We start from the raw sequence: 16,288 nt of genomic DNA, 5'->3' as shown, positions 1-16,288 counted from the left end.
TTAAAAAAATGGCACACCTAAGCAATTAAAAAGATAAGTCAGTGCAGCAACCCTTTTTAACTTACAGTGAATTAAAAACTGCAATAATGATAAATATTTTGAAAAAATACAATCTTGAAACAATTTTGAAAAAATACAAAATATTCCTTTTACTTACTTGATGCTTCTAACAACTCTTGATGCAAAGAGTAAGGAATTAATGGATCTGGCAGATCTGCAAAAAAAGCTTTAAGAGCCCCAGCCACAGCATTTACTGTCACTTCCATAGACTCTAGACTGATACTATGATCTGGAAGATAAAATTAAAAGCAGTTTACAGTTATGATTCTTCAAAATATTTTTATGAAAGAATTTATTTATTTAAAACACTGAAAATGAAAAGCTTGCCTAGCATTTGTCAAAAACAGAGTGAACCAGTGAGTAAACTGCCATCGCTTTGACATACATGAAATAAAGTCTGACAGCATTAAGAAAGCAGTAGATCAAAAAATAAAATTGTCTGACTCTCCATGCAGACCTAAATGCTTTTCTATTTGACACCAACCGGGTTCTGATAATTAATTCTGCCCAAGAATGAGTTTTAAAATCCACATCCCAAATTTTGTTGAAAACTGGCACACAGTACATCAATATGCAGAATTTGTGTAATGCTGTCTTACGTGGCCACGAGGCCTTTTAAGAAAGGACAAAACCACATGCCAGTGATTGCACATGGCCATATAACCTACTGCTAGACTCCCAAATAACAGAAGCTTTATATATTACATTTAGAGATTTTAATTTCACAGAATCACAGAATCACAGAATCGTAGGGGTTGGAAGGGACCTCCAGAGATCATCGAGTCCAACCCCCCTGCCAAAGCAGGATCCCTACACCAGGTCGCACAGGTAGGCGTCCAGGCGGGTCTTGAATATCTCCAGAGAAGGAGACTCCACAACCTCCCTGGGCAGCCTGTTCCAGTGCTCCGTCACCCTCACTGTAAAGAAGTTCTTGCGCACATTGGTGCGGAACTTCCTATGCTCCAGCTTCTGGCCATTTCCCCTTGTCCTGTCTCCGCACACTGCTGAAAAGAGTCTGGCCTCGCCACTTTGCCCCCCACACCTTAGATATTTATAGACCTGGATCAGGTCCCCTCTCAGTCTTCTCTTCTCAAGGCTAAACAGACCCAGCTCACTTAGCCTTTCCTCATAGGGGAGATGCTCCAGGCCCTTCACCATCTTTGTGGCTCTCCGCTGGACTCTTTCCAAGAGATCCCTGTCTTTTTTAATTTATTAAAAAATGTTTTTTTTAATTTATTTAACACAAGATAAAAGTCATCCTAGATAATTTTAAAACTCTTCAAAAGTCCACTCCACTCAAAACATCACGTGATGTGATGTTTTGACAGAAGAAAATCTAGCATTATATTCAGATTATTTGAAACAGATACACATTAAAAAATGCACCTTTATTTGCTTTATCATCTAGGAGGAATTTAACTATTTCAAAGACTCAATTTCATTACTAATACCAAAGAGGTATTTTAACATGGTTGGGTTTTTTTTTCAGATCAGTTGATGTAATAAATTTAATGAGAAAGCCGGAAGAAAAATAATGCTGACCCTCTCAACACATCCAAATGAACACTTTTCTGCTAATCATATTTCGATACATTCCAGCACGACAAAGGTGGTACTACAGATTAATTACTAAGATTTAATTGTTAATTCACATTAATCAAGAGAGTTTTCAATAAAATAATTATCAAAAAGCTCTGCATTTTGGGGAGGACAAGTGTATGCTTACTTTTGAGGACTTCATGCACTATTATCCTAATATAAGGAGCAGTTAGTACTGTATTTAAACACATTTATTCAACTAGAAAACCACCTAAAAATTTCACAGGAAGCACTCAAAATTAGTTTTAACCAGCTACAAGACTCTATCCTGCCCTTGGTTTACACACAGCTTCGTTAGTTACATATAGCCTAGATTACATCAATACAACCTACCAAAGAGTAAAGCACTCAGTGCTATGGAGATCAGTTTGAATATAAAACTCATTTACACTGACTGTACCATCTTATTAATCCATGGATAATTCAAGTTCTTTTGGCTTTAAATAATGAAATGTGTTATTACCTTGATCAAACTGTTTCTGAATGTTGTCTTGATCTGTTTTATTCCCACTAACACGGTACAGGCCTTCAGTACATAATCCTTAGAAGGAGGAAAAAAATACATTCAAAAATAGCTTACGTACTACAGAGCAAAACAGAGTCAGCCATAAGTACTCATTGAGAAACCACACCTAGTGCCTAAAAAGTAACATTAACAATTACAGTGATACAGAACTTTCAAACTGTGAAATACCAGTTGCATTTTTGAGTTCAGTATTCCATTTAATGTCAAGTCAGGAGTGAAAAGATTGTTAGGAAGTAGAGGATCTCCAGGATTGTCATTGTTACCTTGTCTTACTACATGTTGTCATAATTGCAGCAGGCATTCCAGGTAAATAACATTACAATAAAAATTCACATCTCTATTATGAATCCACAAACACACAGATGCACACACATACACACTCATACTTGCTTGCTCCACTCCACTGATAATGCATTCTATAATAATGCAATCTGTTTTACCCACAGCTACTCACTAAACAGAAGGATCTGACCTGCTAATGGTCGTTATCCATCATCTTTTTCTTTGTTAATTTGGAAATCATTAACAAAGACAACCAGTACATAGTGCCATAATTCTCCACCTCTATGGATGCAAAAATATCCATATGGTACATCTCCATAGCATTACATGGTTTAATGAAAAAGAATCAAGTTCTAAAGCTCTATGAAATTTCCTGACTCTACCACTGCAGATGAGTACATGAACGCATTTTACAATATCAGGTCAATACAGCAACGTTTCTGTCACACAACTCTGAATGTTAACATTACTGAGAAACACTAGGAATCCCGCTAACAGGGTCAAAATACAGAATGCACTTAACTGCTTCAAACCACTGATTATTACTCTCCTAATTCCATTTTTCCCTCTTAATCTCCTTCACAACTCCCATATCTCCTTACTAGCTCCATCAAAGCTACCTTAGTAAATTTTGACTATTTTTTTCTTCAATAAGCCTTTAATTTAGCTTTCCAATTTCACAGCCAACTGTTTTCTCTTCTAAACATTTACCTAAACAGAAAAAACAGAAAATACTCAAAAAACAAGAGCATTGTTCTGTGATGTCATCAAAAAGCATCAGGAGATATAAATTGGTAGCAAAACGCAGAAGGTGGGATTCAATAATTTTACAGCTGGAGGGATTTAAAATTTGTCTTCAAAACAGCGTCCTGAATGTTATCCGACGGAAATACCCTGTACTCCTCTTACCAAATTTGTAAGTAAAGATAACCAAAAAAATCACTGGTAGATAACAAGCTAGGACCATTTAATATGGGAGCATTCTCAGTTACAGCTCTTCCAGCCTCAGGCTATTTTGTGTTTTATCCAACTACTATTCAATTTCTTTCTGTAGAAAGGGAATTGAATCTGTTGCAATAACATTTTCTGAGAAGTCCAATTCAGTCACTGTTTAGTAGCAGTGTTTAAATCTTGAATACTTGAACTGGGCTGCTGCGGAGATAGAGATGCTCTGTTGTAGTATTTAGCAGTTTTTCTTTCAATTTTAACAACACAGCAGACACCTCTTTGTTCAGACCAGTATAGCTCTGAGATACTGAAAAAGATAATGTACAGAACTTCAGAAACATTTCAAGAGATATCTACTGAAATTAAGCATCTTCCAAGAATAGCAGCTAACTGTTGCAATTCTGGATTAAGCTAACTAAATTAGTTTTTTAAATTCCTCACATAAATACTTCCTCTTGCTGGAGAACTGGGCCCATGGAAACCTAATAAGGTTCAACAAGGCCAAGTGCAAGGTGTCGCTTTTGGGCGGGGCAATCCCAGGTATTTATACAAGCTGGGGGAAGATCTCCTTGAAAGCAGTCCTGCAGAGAAGGACTTGGGAGGTCCTGGTGGATGAGAAGCTGGACATGAGCCAGCAGAGCGCGCCTGCAGCCCAGAAGGCCAACTATACCTGCGCTGCATTAAAAAAGGGGTGGCCAGCAGGGAGAGAGACGTGATTGTCCCCCTCTTCTTGGCTCCTGTGCGGCCCCACCTGGAGTACTGTGTCCAGGCCTGGGGCCCCCAGTACAGGAAGGATGTGGAGCTCTTAGAGCAGGTCCAGAAGAGGGCCACTAAGATGATCAGAGGGGTGGAGCACCTTTCCTATGAAGAAAGGTTGAGGGAATTGGAATTGTTTAGCTTGGAGAAGGTTCCAAGAGGCCTCACTGTCACCTTTCAATACTTGAAGGGAGCATATAAACAGGAGGGGGAACTACTGTTTACATGAGTTTATAGTGATAAGACAAGGGGAAATGGTTTTAAACTAAGATGGGAGATTTAGGTTAGATATTTGGAGGAAGTTTTTCACACAGAAGGTGGTGACGCACTGGAACAGGTTGCCCTGTTGTTGGAGGTTGTGGATGCCCCATCCCTGAAGGCATTCAAGGGTGGATGTGGCTCTGGGCAGCCTGGTCTCGTGGTTGGTGATCCTGCACGTAGCATGGGAGTTGAAACTAGATGATCTTTGAGGTCCTTTTCAATCCAGGCCATTCTATGATTCTATGATATACATGCTTGTAATGTCTGATGCATCTACGTCTTCAAGTATGACACTTTATTTCATCAGTTTTAGATTTTAGCCACCACAACTCTCGGTTCCTCTAAAGAACACATTAATTTTAGAACAAGGTCTCCTAGGGCAACATCCATTTCCCATGCCATTAAGTAGTATATGGCTGATGAGAGGTAGGAGCAGAGGGAAAGGAAAATAGCTGTTTTTCTGTGATATATCCTCCCATCCATGGTGGCTTGCATATGTTTTTCCATAAGGAATTATGATCACCACTTGAGGATTTATCTTCCATTAATTTATCTAAATCTCCTAGTCATTTACATATGGACTTTACAACAACCCGTGGCAGTTTTTAACTCAGCAATACACATTGTGAAAACACACTGGTTTTATTGCTCAGGATCTGAAGTTTTTCAGGAAATCTTTTTTACTGTGTTAAAAATCAGGGAGTTCTCTATTCTTTGTCAGCACCACTCATGTTTTTTGTTTATTTCCCTTTCTCAGAAATTTTCTTAACTAATTAGCTTAGCTCTTCTTTGTGCAAAAGTTAACATTATTGCTCTATGCTGTTTCTTTTCCAAATTCTATTTTACTTTAAGACAGATTGATCCCAACTGTAACCAATGCAACACATGGAATTACACAATAGTATGTTTTTATTCCCCATTCACTCTCTCTCTTTTTAATTCTTTTAATTCTTCCTCCTTATTTGATACCAAGTTCTGTGAGTTGATGTTTTTAGTCAGCTTCTATGATGATTTTAAAGACTTTGCTTGAGTGACAACAGCTATACCAATATTTAGCTTGCCTAAGAGTCACACAGTATCTGCCAACTTGGCAACTGTAGCCAGGTTCTCAGTATCACTGTACTGTCTACATCTCTGAACACATGCCATTTAATCACAGCAAGTTGTCTTCTCCACAGTTTAATTCTTTCCCCTACAGTGACCAACTGAATTTTTTTAGGAATCATTTGCAACTATAGCAGCCAAGATAATCACTCATACAGTTACCTCTGTAAATTCTGTGATCTGTACCATGCCATAATTTTATTCCACAGATTGACCTAGCATAATTATGCTCAATCCCTATGCTACACAGACTACACAGGACTAAAGGAATCTCCAGCTGACTGACCCAGAACTTGTATGTACGCCAACAGTGTATGTGAGTACAAAGCAAAGACTACAAATTATTTTCTAGTAAGAAAAGTCTAGCACTAAATTGTTTTAAATATCTTTAAAATTCTTCATTTAAAGTATTCCTAACCCGTACACATTAGCACTGTTATTAAAAGACTCATGACATTCAATTCACAAATTCAAAAACAGAACCAAAAATAAATGTTTAAGTGTTTTTGTAATAATGTATAAGACATCGAAATATTCAATAGAAAGTAAGCAGTATAAAAAATATTCAGTACTATTAGAAAGTCTCAAAAATAGAAAGCTCTCATCCAATGCTGAATAGTTCTGTAATTTTCATAAACCAATCATTAAACAAGCACTAAATTACTTCATAAAAAGTTACTGAATCTCCCATTTCATAGTCTTTCAAAAAAAAGAAGAAAATACTTCAATTAAAATGACGAGAGACAGTAATTCACTTTTTCTGTATGCGACAAATAAAGGGTAGGTACATTCTTTACTTCATTAAATATGGGTTAGATCTGAAGATACAATACCTTTGATCACTGCATGCATAGAGGAAGGTAGGGGAATATGAGCTGCTGCGTAACTGTAGGCACTCCGCAAAAGACATCAATGTCTTGGTCTTATCTGCACTGTTTAGAAATTCTTTACATAGTTCTGATGATGTTTACTTTGAAGATATACCTGAACTATCAGTACAACTCAAGTATACAACATGTGTTTATGAACTTTTCATAACATATTTGTTTACAGTTCTCAATTATTCTCAAACACTAATAAATTAACACATGTGTTCTTCCTCCATCTGTCTGGTAGTCGGTCTTCCATCAGAAGAAACAATTGATGCCTGTTTTCCCCTCCTCTTGGACAGTTTCCCTGCTGGTAATTAATTCCAAAGTTGCAAAGCTTAAACTGGTGTATAACATCGTCAGTACTGAAACTTCCTATGTCGATTCTGAAGTGATCACGGAATCACTCTGGTATTAAGGGAGCTCAGGAGCTCATCTACGCCAACCTCCTACTCAAACACAGGGCAATGCTACATTCAGATTAAGTTGGTAGGTCTTTGTCTAGTCTGATTTTTAATACCTCCAAGGACAGAGAGTGATCAACATCTTTGATCACCATTTGAACAGTGAAAAAATATTTTCTACTTTAAATCTCCAATTTTAATGATCATTGTTTCTAGTTCTTCAGCTTTGTTGTATCATCTCAGGATTCTTATAGGCAAGAGAAAGATACTTTTAAATAACTCCATAGCCATTTTCTCTAAGATGGATCAACCCAGTTCCCAGTGCCTCTCCTTACAGGCCATGAGCTCTAGCCCTTGACTTTCTTTCTGCTACACTCACTCAAGTTTGTCTCATTTTGTTTTGGTATTATTTCCAGAAGGCCTAATATGGGCTGAGTAAAGAGGAATAATCACTTCTATTGATTCACTGCCTATCCTTCTCTTGGGACAGTCCAATACATCCTCAGCCATCACTGTTAGCAGGATGCACTACTGACATGCTTAGTCTACTTACCCCCAGGACCCTTCAATGGCATTGCTATCCAGCAAGCCAAGCCCTCAGCATTACCACTGCAAGAATTTAGTCTCTGCATGTGTCCTCACTGAATTCCACAAAGTTCCTGTTGTCCCATTCTTTCCTCTTGTCTACATCTACCAGAATAGAAGCCCTGGCCTTGAACGTATTACTGCAATTCCCACTTGAGGCTGATTTATAAACTTGAAGAGGGTTCAAGCTGCACTGCAGGGCTATTTCACTATGTTACTGTCCAGAATCATAGCCTATAAATGTTCTTTTTACATATATAGGCTTGTGGGTAGCTAAGCCAACTTAAGTGATCATTATGACTGAAAAACTTGCCTAGTTCCCAGCTTCATCCGTCATTCTTCCCATTTTTCCCTTGCTCTACTCATATGTGCAGAGTCCTGCTCCCTGCCTTGCACTTGTACTGACACATATTTGAACCTTAATTTACCAGATGTAATACTAAACAGCAGTACCCAGTCCACTTTTGCCAAGTCAGTGAACTGCACTGATTCAGGGAAAGATCTAATAAGCACCCACAAAAGAAGTGGCAGAAGCATGCAGCATGAGAGGATCTTCAGAACTTACTCGCTATTATGTTGCTTTTTATTAAACACTTAGAATGTAGGGTCCACATAGCAGGGTTAAGGGAATGGCCCTTATGCCATTTTGTTTCTCTGTTCAACAGAATAGACCTCTAAAAGCCTCTAGCTCTCCCAAGCCATTTGAATAAAAGAGATAAATCATCTTGAATTTATGGATTCTGTAGCCACTAGATTCCAATGATATGCCAGCGTTTTTACCTCATGTGGCTCCACTGACTCATTCTCTCATACAACTCTTTGCCTATTTATTCACTGTCCTTGTTCTCAGAAGACAAATATTGCATTGTCTGCATTTAGTATAAAAATCTGGCCTAGTGGCAGTTTAAGTGCAAAAAATCTGGGTATAATTCATGGAAGACAATATTCCTTTACTCATTCTACCTCCAAGACTTAAACAAAAATGCATAAATATAAAAAGCTGTAATTATTTTCCAAATACCCAATTTCTGATTTCAACTGTAGCTCTCCGAACAGATCATTCAAGACAGTAAGAGATGTGGCTCAATCAAATCGACTCACACTACTTTGTTCCAATCAATGTCTCACATATACTGAGTAACTTAATAACTTATTACAATATGTACTAACCTCCTTCCTTTATGGCTTCATGTATAGTTAACACCATAGCAACGTTATTGGATTTTTATTAAGTATTGAATTTAAAATTAATAACCTTGTCAATTAAGCACATACTAATATTCTACAATGATGTTTTATCATTGAAAACCCAAAGAAAAAACACACAGTACATTACTGTTATATTAGTAGAGCTGCATAAAGTCAAGCACTACATGCATTAAATTGCAAACTGTGTTAGTTTTCATAATATTGACTTGATTTCTCCTTATTAGTAAACAGACTGAAATGTAATTTTTATCAAACTTTTCACTTATCATTTAACAATACATTAAAAAAAAAAATCCACAACACCTTAAAGCAATACCTAAATATTAAAAAAAACCCAGTGATATACTGTATGGTAGCATGAAATTTTAGTACAAATGATTGTAAGCCCAGGAAAGTTACAAATAATCAATAAAAGTGTATGTTGGATAACACATAGATAAACAGTCCTTGTAAATAAATTGGTGACATGTAAAACAGCATAAAAACGTAAGTACATCATTATAGCAAAACACCCAAGCTATGAGCCTGCCATAATCACAATAAACACAAAGTTTTACATTTAATTCTTAGAACAAAGCTAGCATTCAACATCATTTTATGTGCTTTTGCAATATAAAATTCAATCATACCACCAACGATGAGCCAATAAACACTATTTTTGTTGACATCACCTTCACAAAACTGTGTTCTTCTCTTTCAAATAAAACTGACTACTTTTGAATCTGGGCAGCTCTGCAGAAGTCATGTACTGTACAAATATTATAGAATATCCTCCTTACTCTTCATATGACAACTGTTATAGGGAAATGCATTCATTCTATTAAAACAATGGAGATTCAAAAATTATCTCAAGTTTGCTGTCTTTGCTAAGAAAAAACACAATATACTAAAAAACATAACTGTCTACATTGGATAGAATCTAAAACAATAATAAAGAAGTTATTTTTTCTCCTACATCTTACCATAGCAACACCAGCTTTACAGAAAAACAGTCACAACATTTTTCTTAAAAATCTAAACTCAACTTAGTTTCGATATTAACTATGTTTCTCTGCTGTGTATATAAATCTAGTCTGCAGAACACTAACACACTTCAAAATCTTATTTTAAGTCATGAAACAAAATGACTTTCTATTCATTCAATCAGGGGAAAGCAACAAAATGAACCAGAAGTATTGTATCCTCAAAACCTCCTTTTGGAAGCCCTCAACTGAAAATAACTACTAATGTCAAAAAGTCTATTTAAATTGCTGCCCTCAAAAGCAAGTTACATAGTGATTTAATAAGAACATGACAGAAGTAAAAGAACACAAACACTAGCAGCTTGTAAGTAATGTTACGTCACCAACAATGCAAAAGTGCTTACATAGTCTGTAAAAGGTTACAGGTAACCTTTCACCTTCAGATAAAAATGCTCTAGCATTAACTACTTCACTCCTTCGGTTTCTACATTAAATGCTATAAAGGCAAGTTTCAAAAAAAAAATTCAAGTCTCAGACTTTTTTTTTTTTTTTTTAACAGAAGTTATTTGTCTCTGTACAGCTAAATTACTGTGGAATTAAAATTCTAGCTGGAAAATATCAACCCAACAGGAACACACAGAAATCATTTTCAGATGTAGGTATTTAAGCACCTAGACATTAAGATCCCCTATCTTCACCAGATCTACCTTTATCCTGACAGGATTTTTTTGCTCCTTCAGATAAAAAAAATCTGTTGAGTTAGAAAAGGCTAGCATTTTTCAGCTCTTTACTTTAGTTTTTTCCAAATTGTTCCTCTTCCACTGATGCACACGTTTTTCTTTTTTTAAACACTGTGAGAACATTTTAGAACAGCATGATAAGACAGAAAAAATTGAACTCATTTTCTGCATGCTCTCAATTCTTTAATGTTTACGTTGGGATCTTCAAGAACACTTGCTGATCTTATCTGATCATCCAAAGTAAAATAGAGAAAACTATGTTCTACACTCGGTACTTTTTGCCTCAGGGACAGTCTAGAAAAGTATGTAGAAAGCACCATCTTGTATCATTTCATGAGGCAGAGAGAGGGTACATTAAAAATTGAAGCTGGCCCTTCAATTTGAGGTTACCTCTATCTTCATTAGAAGAAAAAATACAATTCAGCCACAATGCAAATTAAATTTGATAATACAGAGAGAAGGAGCTGAACACAATGAAGTATCTTAAAGGGAAAAGCTAAGCAGTTATGCGCTCTGTAAAAGAAACATACTGACAAGCTTCCTTCAAGCAGAGCTAGAATAAGACTACAGCTCCTGATTAAAAATAAAGATGATCATCATCAGTACTGGAGCGTCTGAAGGGCTAGTTAGTACTAACAGTACTTGCTAAGAGACAGCTGAATCACTGCAGGACTCCCCAGGGCCAAGCAGCTGATACAGTAACTTAACCAATTGGAAATGGTTTCATTCCCATCTCTAGACCTAAGTTAATAAATCTTGACCTGCCTTCTGTGGACCGATCATCTCCAAAACTGTATTTGTGGAACCTTCTACCAGACAGACGCGCATCATCAAGTCTGGGACTACAGCAGAGGATTTGAGCAACACAAGTGAAATTTTAATTTCCCCTTAATACTCCTTGAAGGCAAAAATAGATTCTATCCAAAGAGAAGGCTGCACAAGTACTACAACACATGGTCTGAATCTCATCAGATACCTACTGGATATTAACTAACATAAAAATAACATACACTAAAAATGAAACTCCCACAGCCAAGTATGAGAGTTGAAAAAACAACCAAATCTACTTGCAGAGAACCTGCAGAAGAAAAACTGTTAAAGATCAAAAATAGAGGTTTTGATCCATTTTCACAAAATGATTAACAGAAACATCCCACTTTTGAGGAGCCCCACTTATTTTGAACCCAACAGCAGCTTAACTAAACATCTTATCCTACAAAGATAGATCATTAGAGAAGAAAAAAAGTGTTAAATTGACTGAGCGCTTGAGTCTGATGATTATGCGTAGAAAAGACAACTAATCACATTTCCATTCTATTACAGTTCTTTCTCCTCCTATAAGGCCTGGATTTACTCTGTTGTTGTTGTTGATTGACAGTATTCTTACAAAGCTAATCATGCTCAAATTTAAGATATTTTTTATAAATTCTACAGATTTTTTTTTTTAAGAAGTCTTTTCCTACTAGCAAAATGTCTGTTTGAATAGTACAGTATATATATAGAATATGTAAGAAGCCATTTTTAAATAACACAAATTTAGAATGATTCACTCATAAAATTATGCTTTTGTTGTCTATACAACAGCAATCACAAAAGAAATATTAAATGATTATCTACCACTCTATTACCCCTTGATCTTCTTTCTCTTTCCCCATTTTTTCCTGGGTGAGGTGGGGAAAGTGAAAACAAGAGGGAGGAAATTCTGCTCTTATCTGCAGGCAAAGGATCAATCAGAGATAAATGCTAAAGACAGACTAATACTTGCATCTCTAACTCCCAAAACATCAGTAGCTGAGATTTTTTCTAATTGTATGACACACGATAGAAGACGTCATAGGCAGCTATTAGACTTATGGCCTATAATAGATTATCTGGAAATGCTTATTACTCTTCAACATAGCCGCAAAATTGAATTTTAATTTCAGGAAGAACACCCTTTGGTTTTATTCTTGTTAAAATAGCTATTGTCATCTTCAGAGTCAAAAAACTGTAATTACAAAACTTAGACAACACTGACAAAGGTGCCATTTTACTCTCTATACTCAACAATATCAAACAACAGGCATGGCCAAAGGACGGTCCTGCCTCAATCACTTTCAAAGTAACCACTTTCAAAGTAACCACTTTCAAACATAGCAATGCAGCATCTAATGCAACTTCAGAACAAGGAAGAGTTGCACACAAAGTAAAAACTTGTGTTCTACATCTTTAAAAACTAAACAACAGAAAAGCCACAAAATCCAACCAAAGATCACATCCAAACCTTAAAATAACTCCCCTGTCCCAAATGAAGTCTTCTTTTGGACCAGTAAGATCATGTTATTTCCCTCATGACCATAAAGTAAATAGGCTAAAAGCAAAGCAGGGCTCAAAACACATGACTAGAAAGCCAGGTAGAAAAAACAGATGAAAGCAATACTTTTGTGATTAAATTGCACCTTAGTGAAAACACAGGTTAATATTGTACAACAAGTAGGAAATCTGGAAATCAAATAAATCATTTGGTACTTTTAAAATAGAAATACACAGTATTCAGAAAAGAGATTTTTCTCCACAAGAAGTTAAAACACAAATCTATGATTACTAGCAAAAAAAAAAAAAAAAAGTTGACTAATTAAACCATATGGAATATCTAAGAGTAGATTTCAGAGCTTCTTAATATATTACATAAAATACAGTGGCAACAATGAGACATGCAAGACTTGAATGCCGCTGGGTTAAAAGTCATTTGAAATTAAGAAATGAAGTCTTTTTTTCCAGTTACAGGAAACAAAGGTTAAATTTCAAATGTTGGTATATAACAATTGAAATATTAGTGTAAATAAAGAAAAAAGAAAATTACAAGTTAAACATACAATTCAGAGAACACAACCTATTTTTATAATATGCTTTTCCCATAATAAAGCTATTTAATTCAGGCAAAAAATTCTAAAGATTGCTTTAAGCCAGAAAATGAGAGGCACTGCTTAATCTGCATGTGGGAAAGTTTTCCTACAATCATTTTCCTAACTTACCTGTATCTTCAATGAATTGCACACATTTTTCAACAAACAGAGGTATGGGTTTCTCAGATGTAACCAGGTCTTGTAGGGGCATTCCAAAGTAATTACTTTCCCAGTTTCTACGGATTGGAGGATTGAATGTCTTAACTTTCTTTTTTTGCTACAACAAAACAGAGTTATTTAAGTAATAATTATTTAAATAATATTCAAGTAACATTACAACTAACTCAAGCACAGAATCACACATCTATCAGACAAAAATACCTCTACAGCAAACTGAGCACAAAGGTACTTTTAAAGTAGCATACACTAGATAAGCAGCACTCCAACTATTTCTAAAAGATTTAGTCATCTTTGCATCATACATAATAACTTCCAGCATGATTCACAGAGGAATCTACATGAAGTACAAATTGAGCACAGCAGTGCAATGTTTCCTATCACCAGAGAATGTCCTCTGTATGCCTTTCAAAGGTAGTAAATAATCTTTATATTGCAACCATTCTACAAGTGTAACATCACAGAACATGTACCACTAAATCGCAGAGTAAGATTTGCAGGCAGTGGCATAAACATGACTGTTGCAGTGAGGTACTACTAAAGGCACACTTTTTTTGTGAAAAGGAGGTTTGCTCTCAACCAAATGTATTACAAATATGAACAAGAGAATCAAGATTTGTTGCCTGTTTTCTCCACAGCTCCCTCCAACTTCCTGCTGAAGGAAATTTTCACAATTTAACTAATAAATCCACTTTTAATCATCCAAAGTATTATACGATATCAGATACCATGTTTCATTTCTGAGCGTTAAGATATTCAGAGATGGTCATACAAAAGTGGCTGTGCTATATGGGAACTGAAATAACATCATCATCATCTCTAGCATTCTATTTTAGAAGTTTATGCACAGTAAAAACAGCAGTAAAAAGCAGCTATGCTTTCATATAAAAGCTGTGACTTGCGTATTTTCTTTTTCTTCACTTAACATGGAATACTAATCAAGATTTAAATTTAATAAGAAAGTTTCCAGTGCATTATAACTTACGGTAAGACTGTATCTCATGTAACCAGTGACATAAAATACACCACCGTTTTGTTTCTAGGTTTAACACTGATAAAACTCTCAAATTTCCCCCATTTTGGAAGACCACTGGACTTTTATACCATCAAATTCATTTACTGAGACCTTACAGACTACCTAGAACTCCAAGTTAGAAAAGTACTTGTTCATCACTGACTTGCTCCCTAAGAGGTAATGAGTTCAAGTACAACTCTGTGAGGGAAGATGGAAACCATATTTCTCCAGCCATCACCCTGCAGCACTGTGAAACTTCTCCAACAACTGATAATGAGATCTGTTAATCCAAACTTTTCAACAGCCTTATTAACAATTAGAGTTTTTTTTTTTAATGTGGAATGTTTCAAGGACAATAGGGTACCTATTATTGACCACATTAACAGCTAATTAAAGACTGGGCTTATCTTTCAAATTTTGAATTTCTATATCAGGTTCAGCATTCATAATTTAGAAGAAAGGAATGTATATTAGCAAATTCTCCAAACCATCAGAAAGAAAGAAACTGCTCACCAGCAGTGTTTTCCTCCCTCAGTTTTATATTACATATTTATATTATATTTTTATATATATATATATATATATATATATATTATATTTATAATGGTAATTTTTATTTTTTTAATTAAAAAAAAAAAATCAGATAGAACCTTAGGGTAAGCTTCCATGGTTAAAGCAGACATCTGAAAGCATTCTTTCCAACTGTCAACTCTTCAACTAACTTTGATTTGTCTGGGATAAGACATCATTGGTTCTTCCAGTATGTGCCATTAGGTTAGAAGCAGCCTTATCTTCTGACTATCATAGTTCCCTGTTTCCAAGTCTCCAACACTCACCCCAGTTCACTGGCTATTTTCCCCTTAGTGGAAAAATCTTATTTACTTAGGCAACAAATACATAACAGTACTGATGAGCAGAAACTGAAAGGGCCAAGCTGAAGCTGTGTGTAAAGAGTGTGTAAAACTCAGAGAACACCTGTGTCAAATGCAGAATGAAAGCTCATTTTAGAGAGACATGTGTTAACACAATGAAGCAAGCAAGCAATAATTAAAATTAATTGTCTTTCAAGGTGTTCAGCACACATCCATACCAGAATAAACAGCATAAAAACTCAGACTATATATTTCAGACACAGTAGAAAGAAACAGGCTGTCACTTTAATAAAGACACAATATTAACATAACTAATAAATTTTATTATAGCAGAAAGCATCTGGTTAATGAAATAAGAAACTAAAATTTTACAAAGAATTTAAATGAAATTAGAGCAAAGAATAAAATAAAGATGAAAGCTATAACCTGAAATCCTTTTCAAGCTCACCTAAAAACAGAGAGTTGGGAAAACAGTTGTTTTCTGTCTATTGAACGAACATAAAATTAAAATTTTGTAAAGCACCAGTAAAGTTACAATAGCAATTTTATCAGTTTATTCCCATTATGTATCAATTTCCTCTCTATGCTGTCAAATATATATATTAAAGTATCTCTTTCATCATTTCCCTGTCTTTTGATGCAGTGAGCAGGCAAAAATCTCCAAATGAAATCATTCTGTAAAGAGCACATTCTACACAATCTCCACAATAATATAGCTGCAAATTAATAATGCAACTTTAAAGTAATAAACATCAGTTATTTCCTGAGTTGAGATGTTCACAATTCCCATAAGTTGCATGCCTAGTCTCCTTAAGCGAGGAACTTCTCAATAGAAACACGTGCTATTGTGCCAAAGCCTTCATTTTAACTGTCCAGATGACTTCAGAAAAAGAAGAGGTCTTATTTCCACAATTTTCTAGCTTTATTTCTATCTTTATTAAAAGTTCATTTTAATCCCTTTTCTCAACTCTGAGAAAAAAGCAGTCAGTTCTTCTGATCCATCAATCTTATCATGGAACTTTTATATCAGCCAG

General features: G+C 35.5%; 1 protein-coding gene across 2 annotated transcripts in view; it reads right to left on the bottom strand.

Annotated features, from left to right (window-relative positions):
- ARHGAP5 (Rho GTPase activating protein 5) overlaps positions 1–16,288 on the bottom strand; it is a 46,126-nt gene that overhangs the window by 18,503 nt on the left and 11,335 nt on the right. For both annotated transcript variants that reach the window (XM_031593794.2, XM_090141306.1), the window contains exons 2-4: positions 13,320–13,467; positions 2,123–2,200; positions 158–289 (exon numbers count right to left, since the gene is read on the bottom strand). In XM_031593794.2, the coding sequence (XP_031449654.1) occupies positions 158–289; positions 2,123–2,200; positions 13,320–13,467 (358 nt within the window). The remainder of the gene's footprint in view (positions 1–157; positions 290–2,122; positions 2,201–13,319; positions 13,468–16,288) is intronic.

Source organism: Phasianus colchicus, chromosome 5 (assembly GCF_987193195.1).
Source record: "Phasianus colchicus chromosome 5, bPhaCol1.hap1.1, whole genome shotgun sequence".
NCBI classification, from domain to species: Eukaryota; Metazoa; Chordata; class Aves; order Galliformes; family Phasianidae; genus Phasianus; species Phasianus colchicus.
The sequence above is the reverse complement of the archived record's forward strand: the minus strand, read 5'-3'. Positions and strand labels throughout refer to the sequence as shown.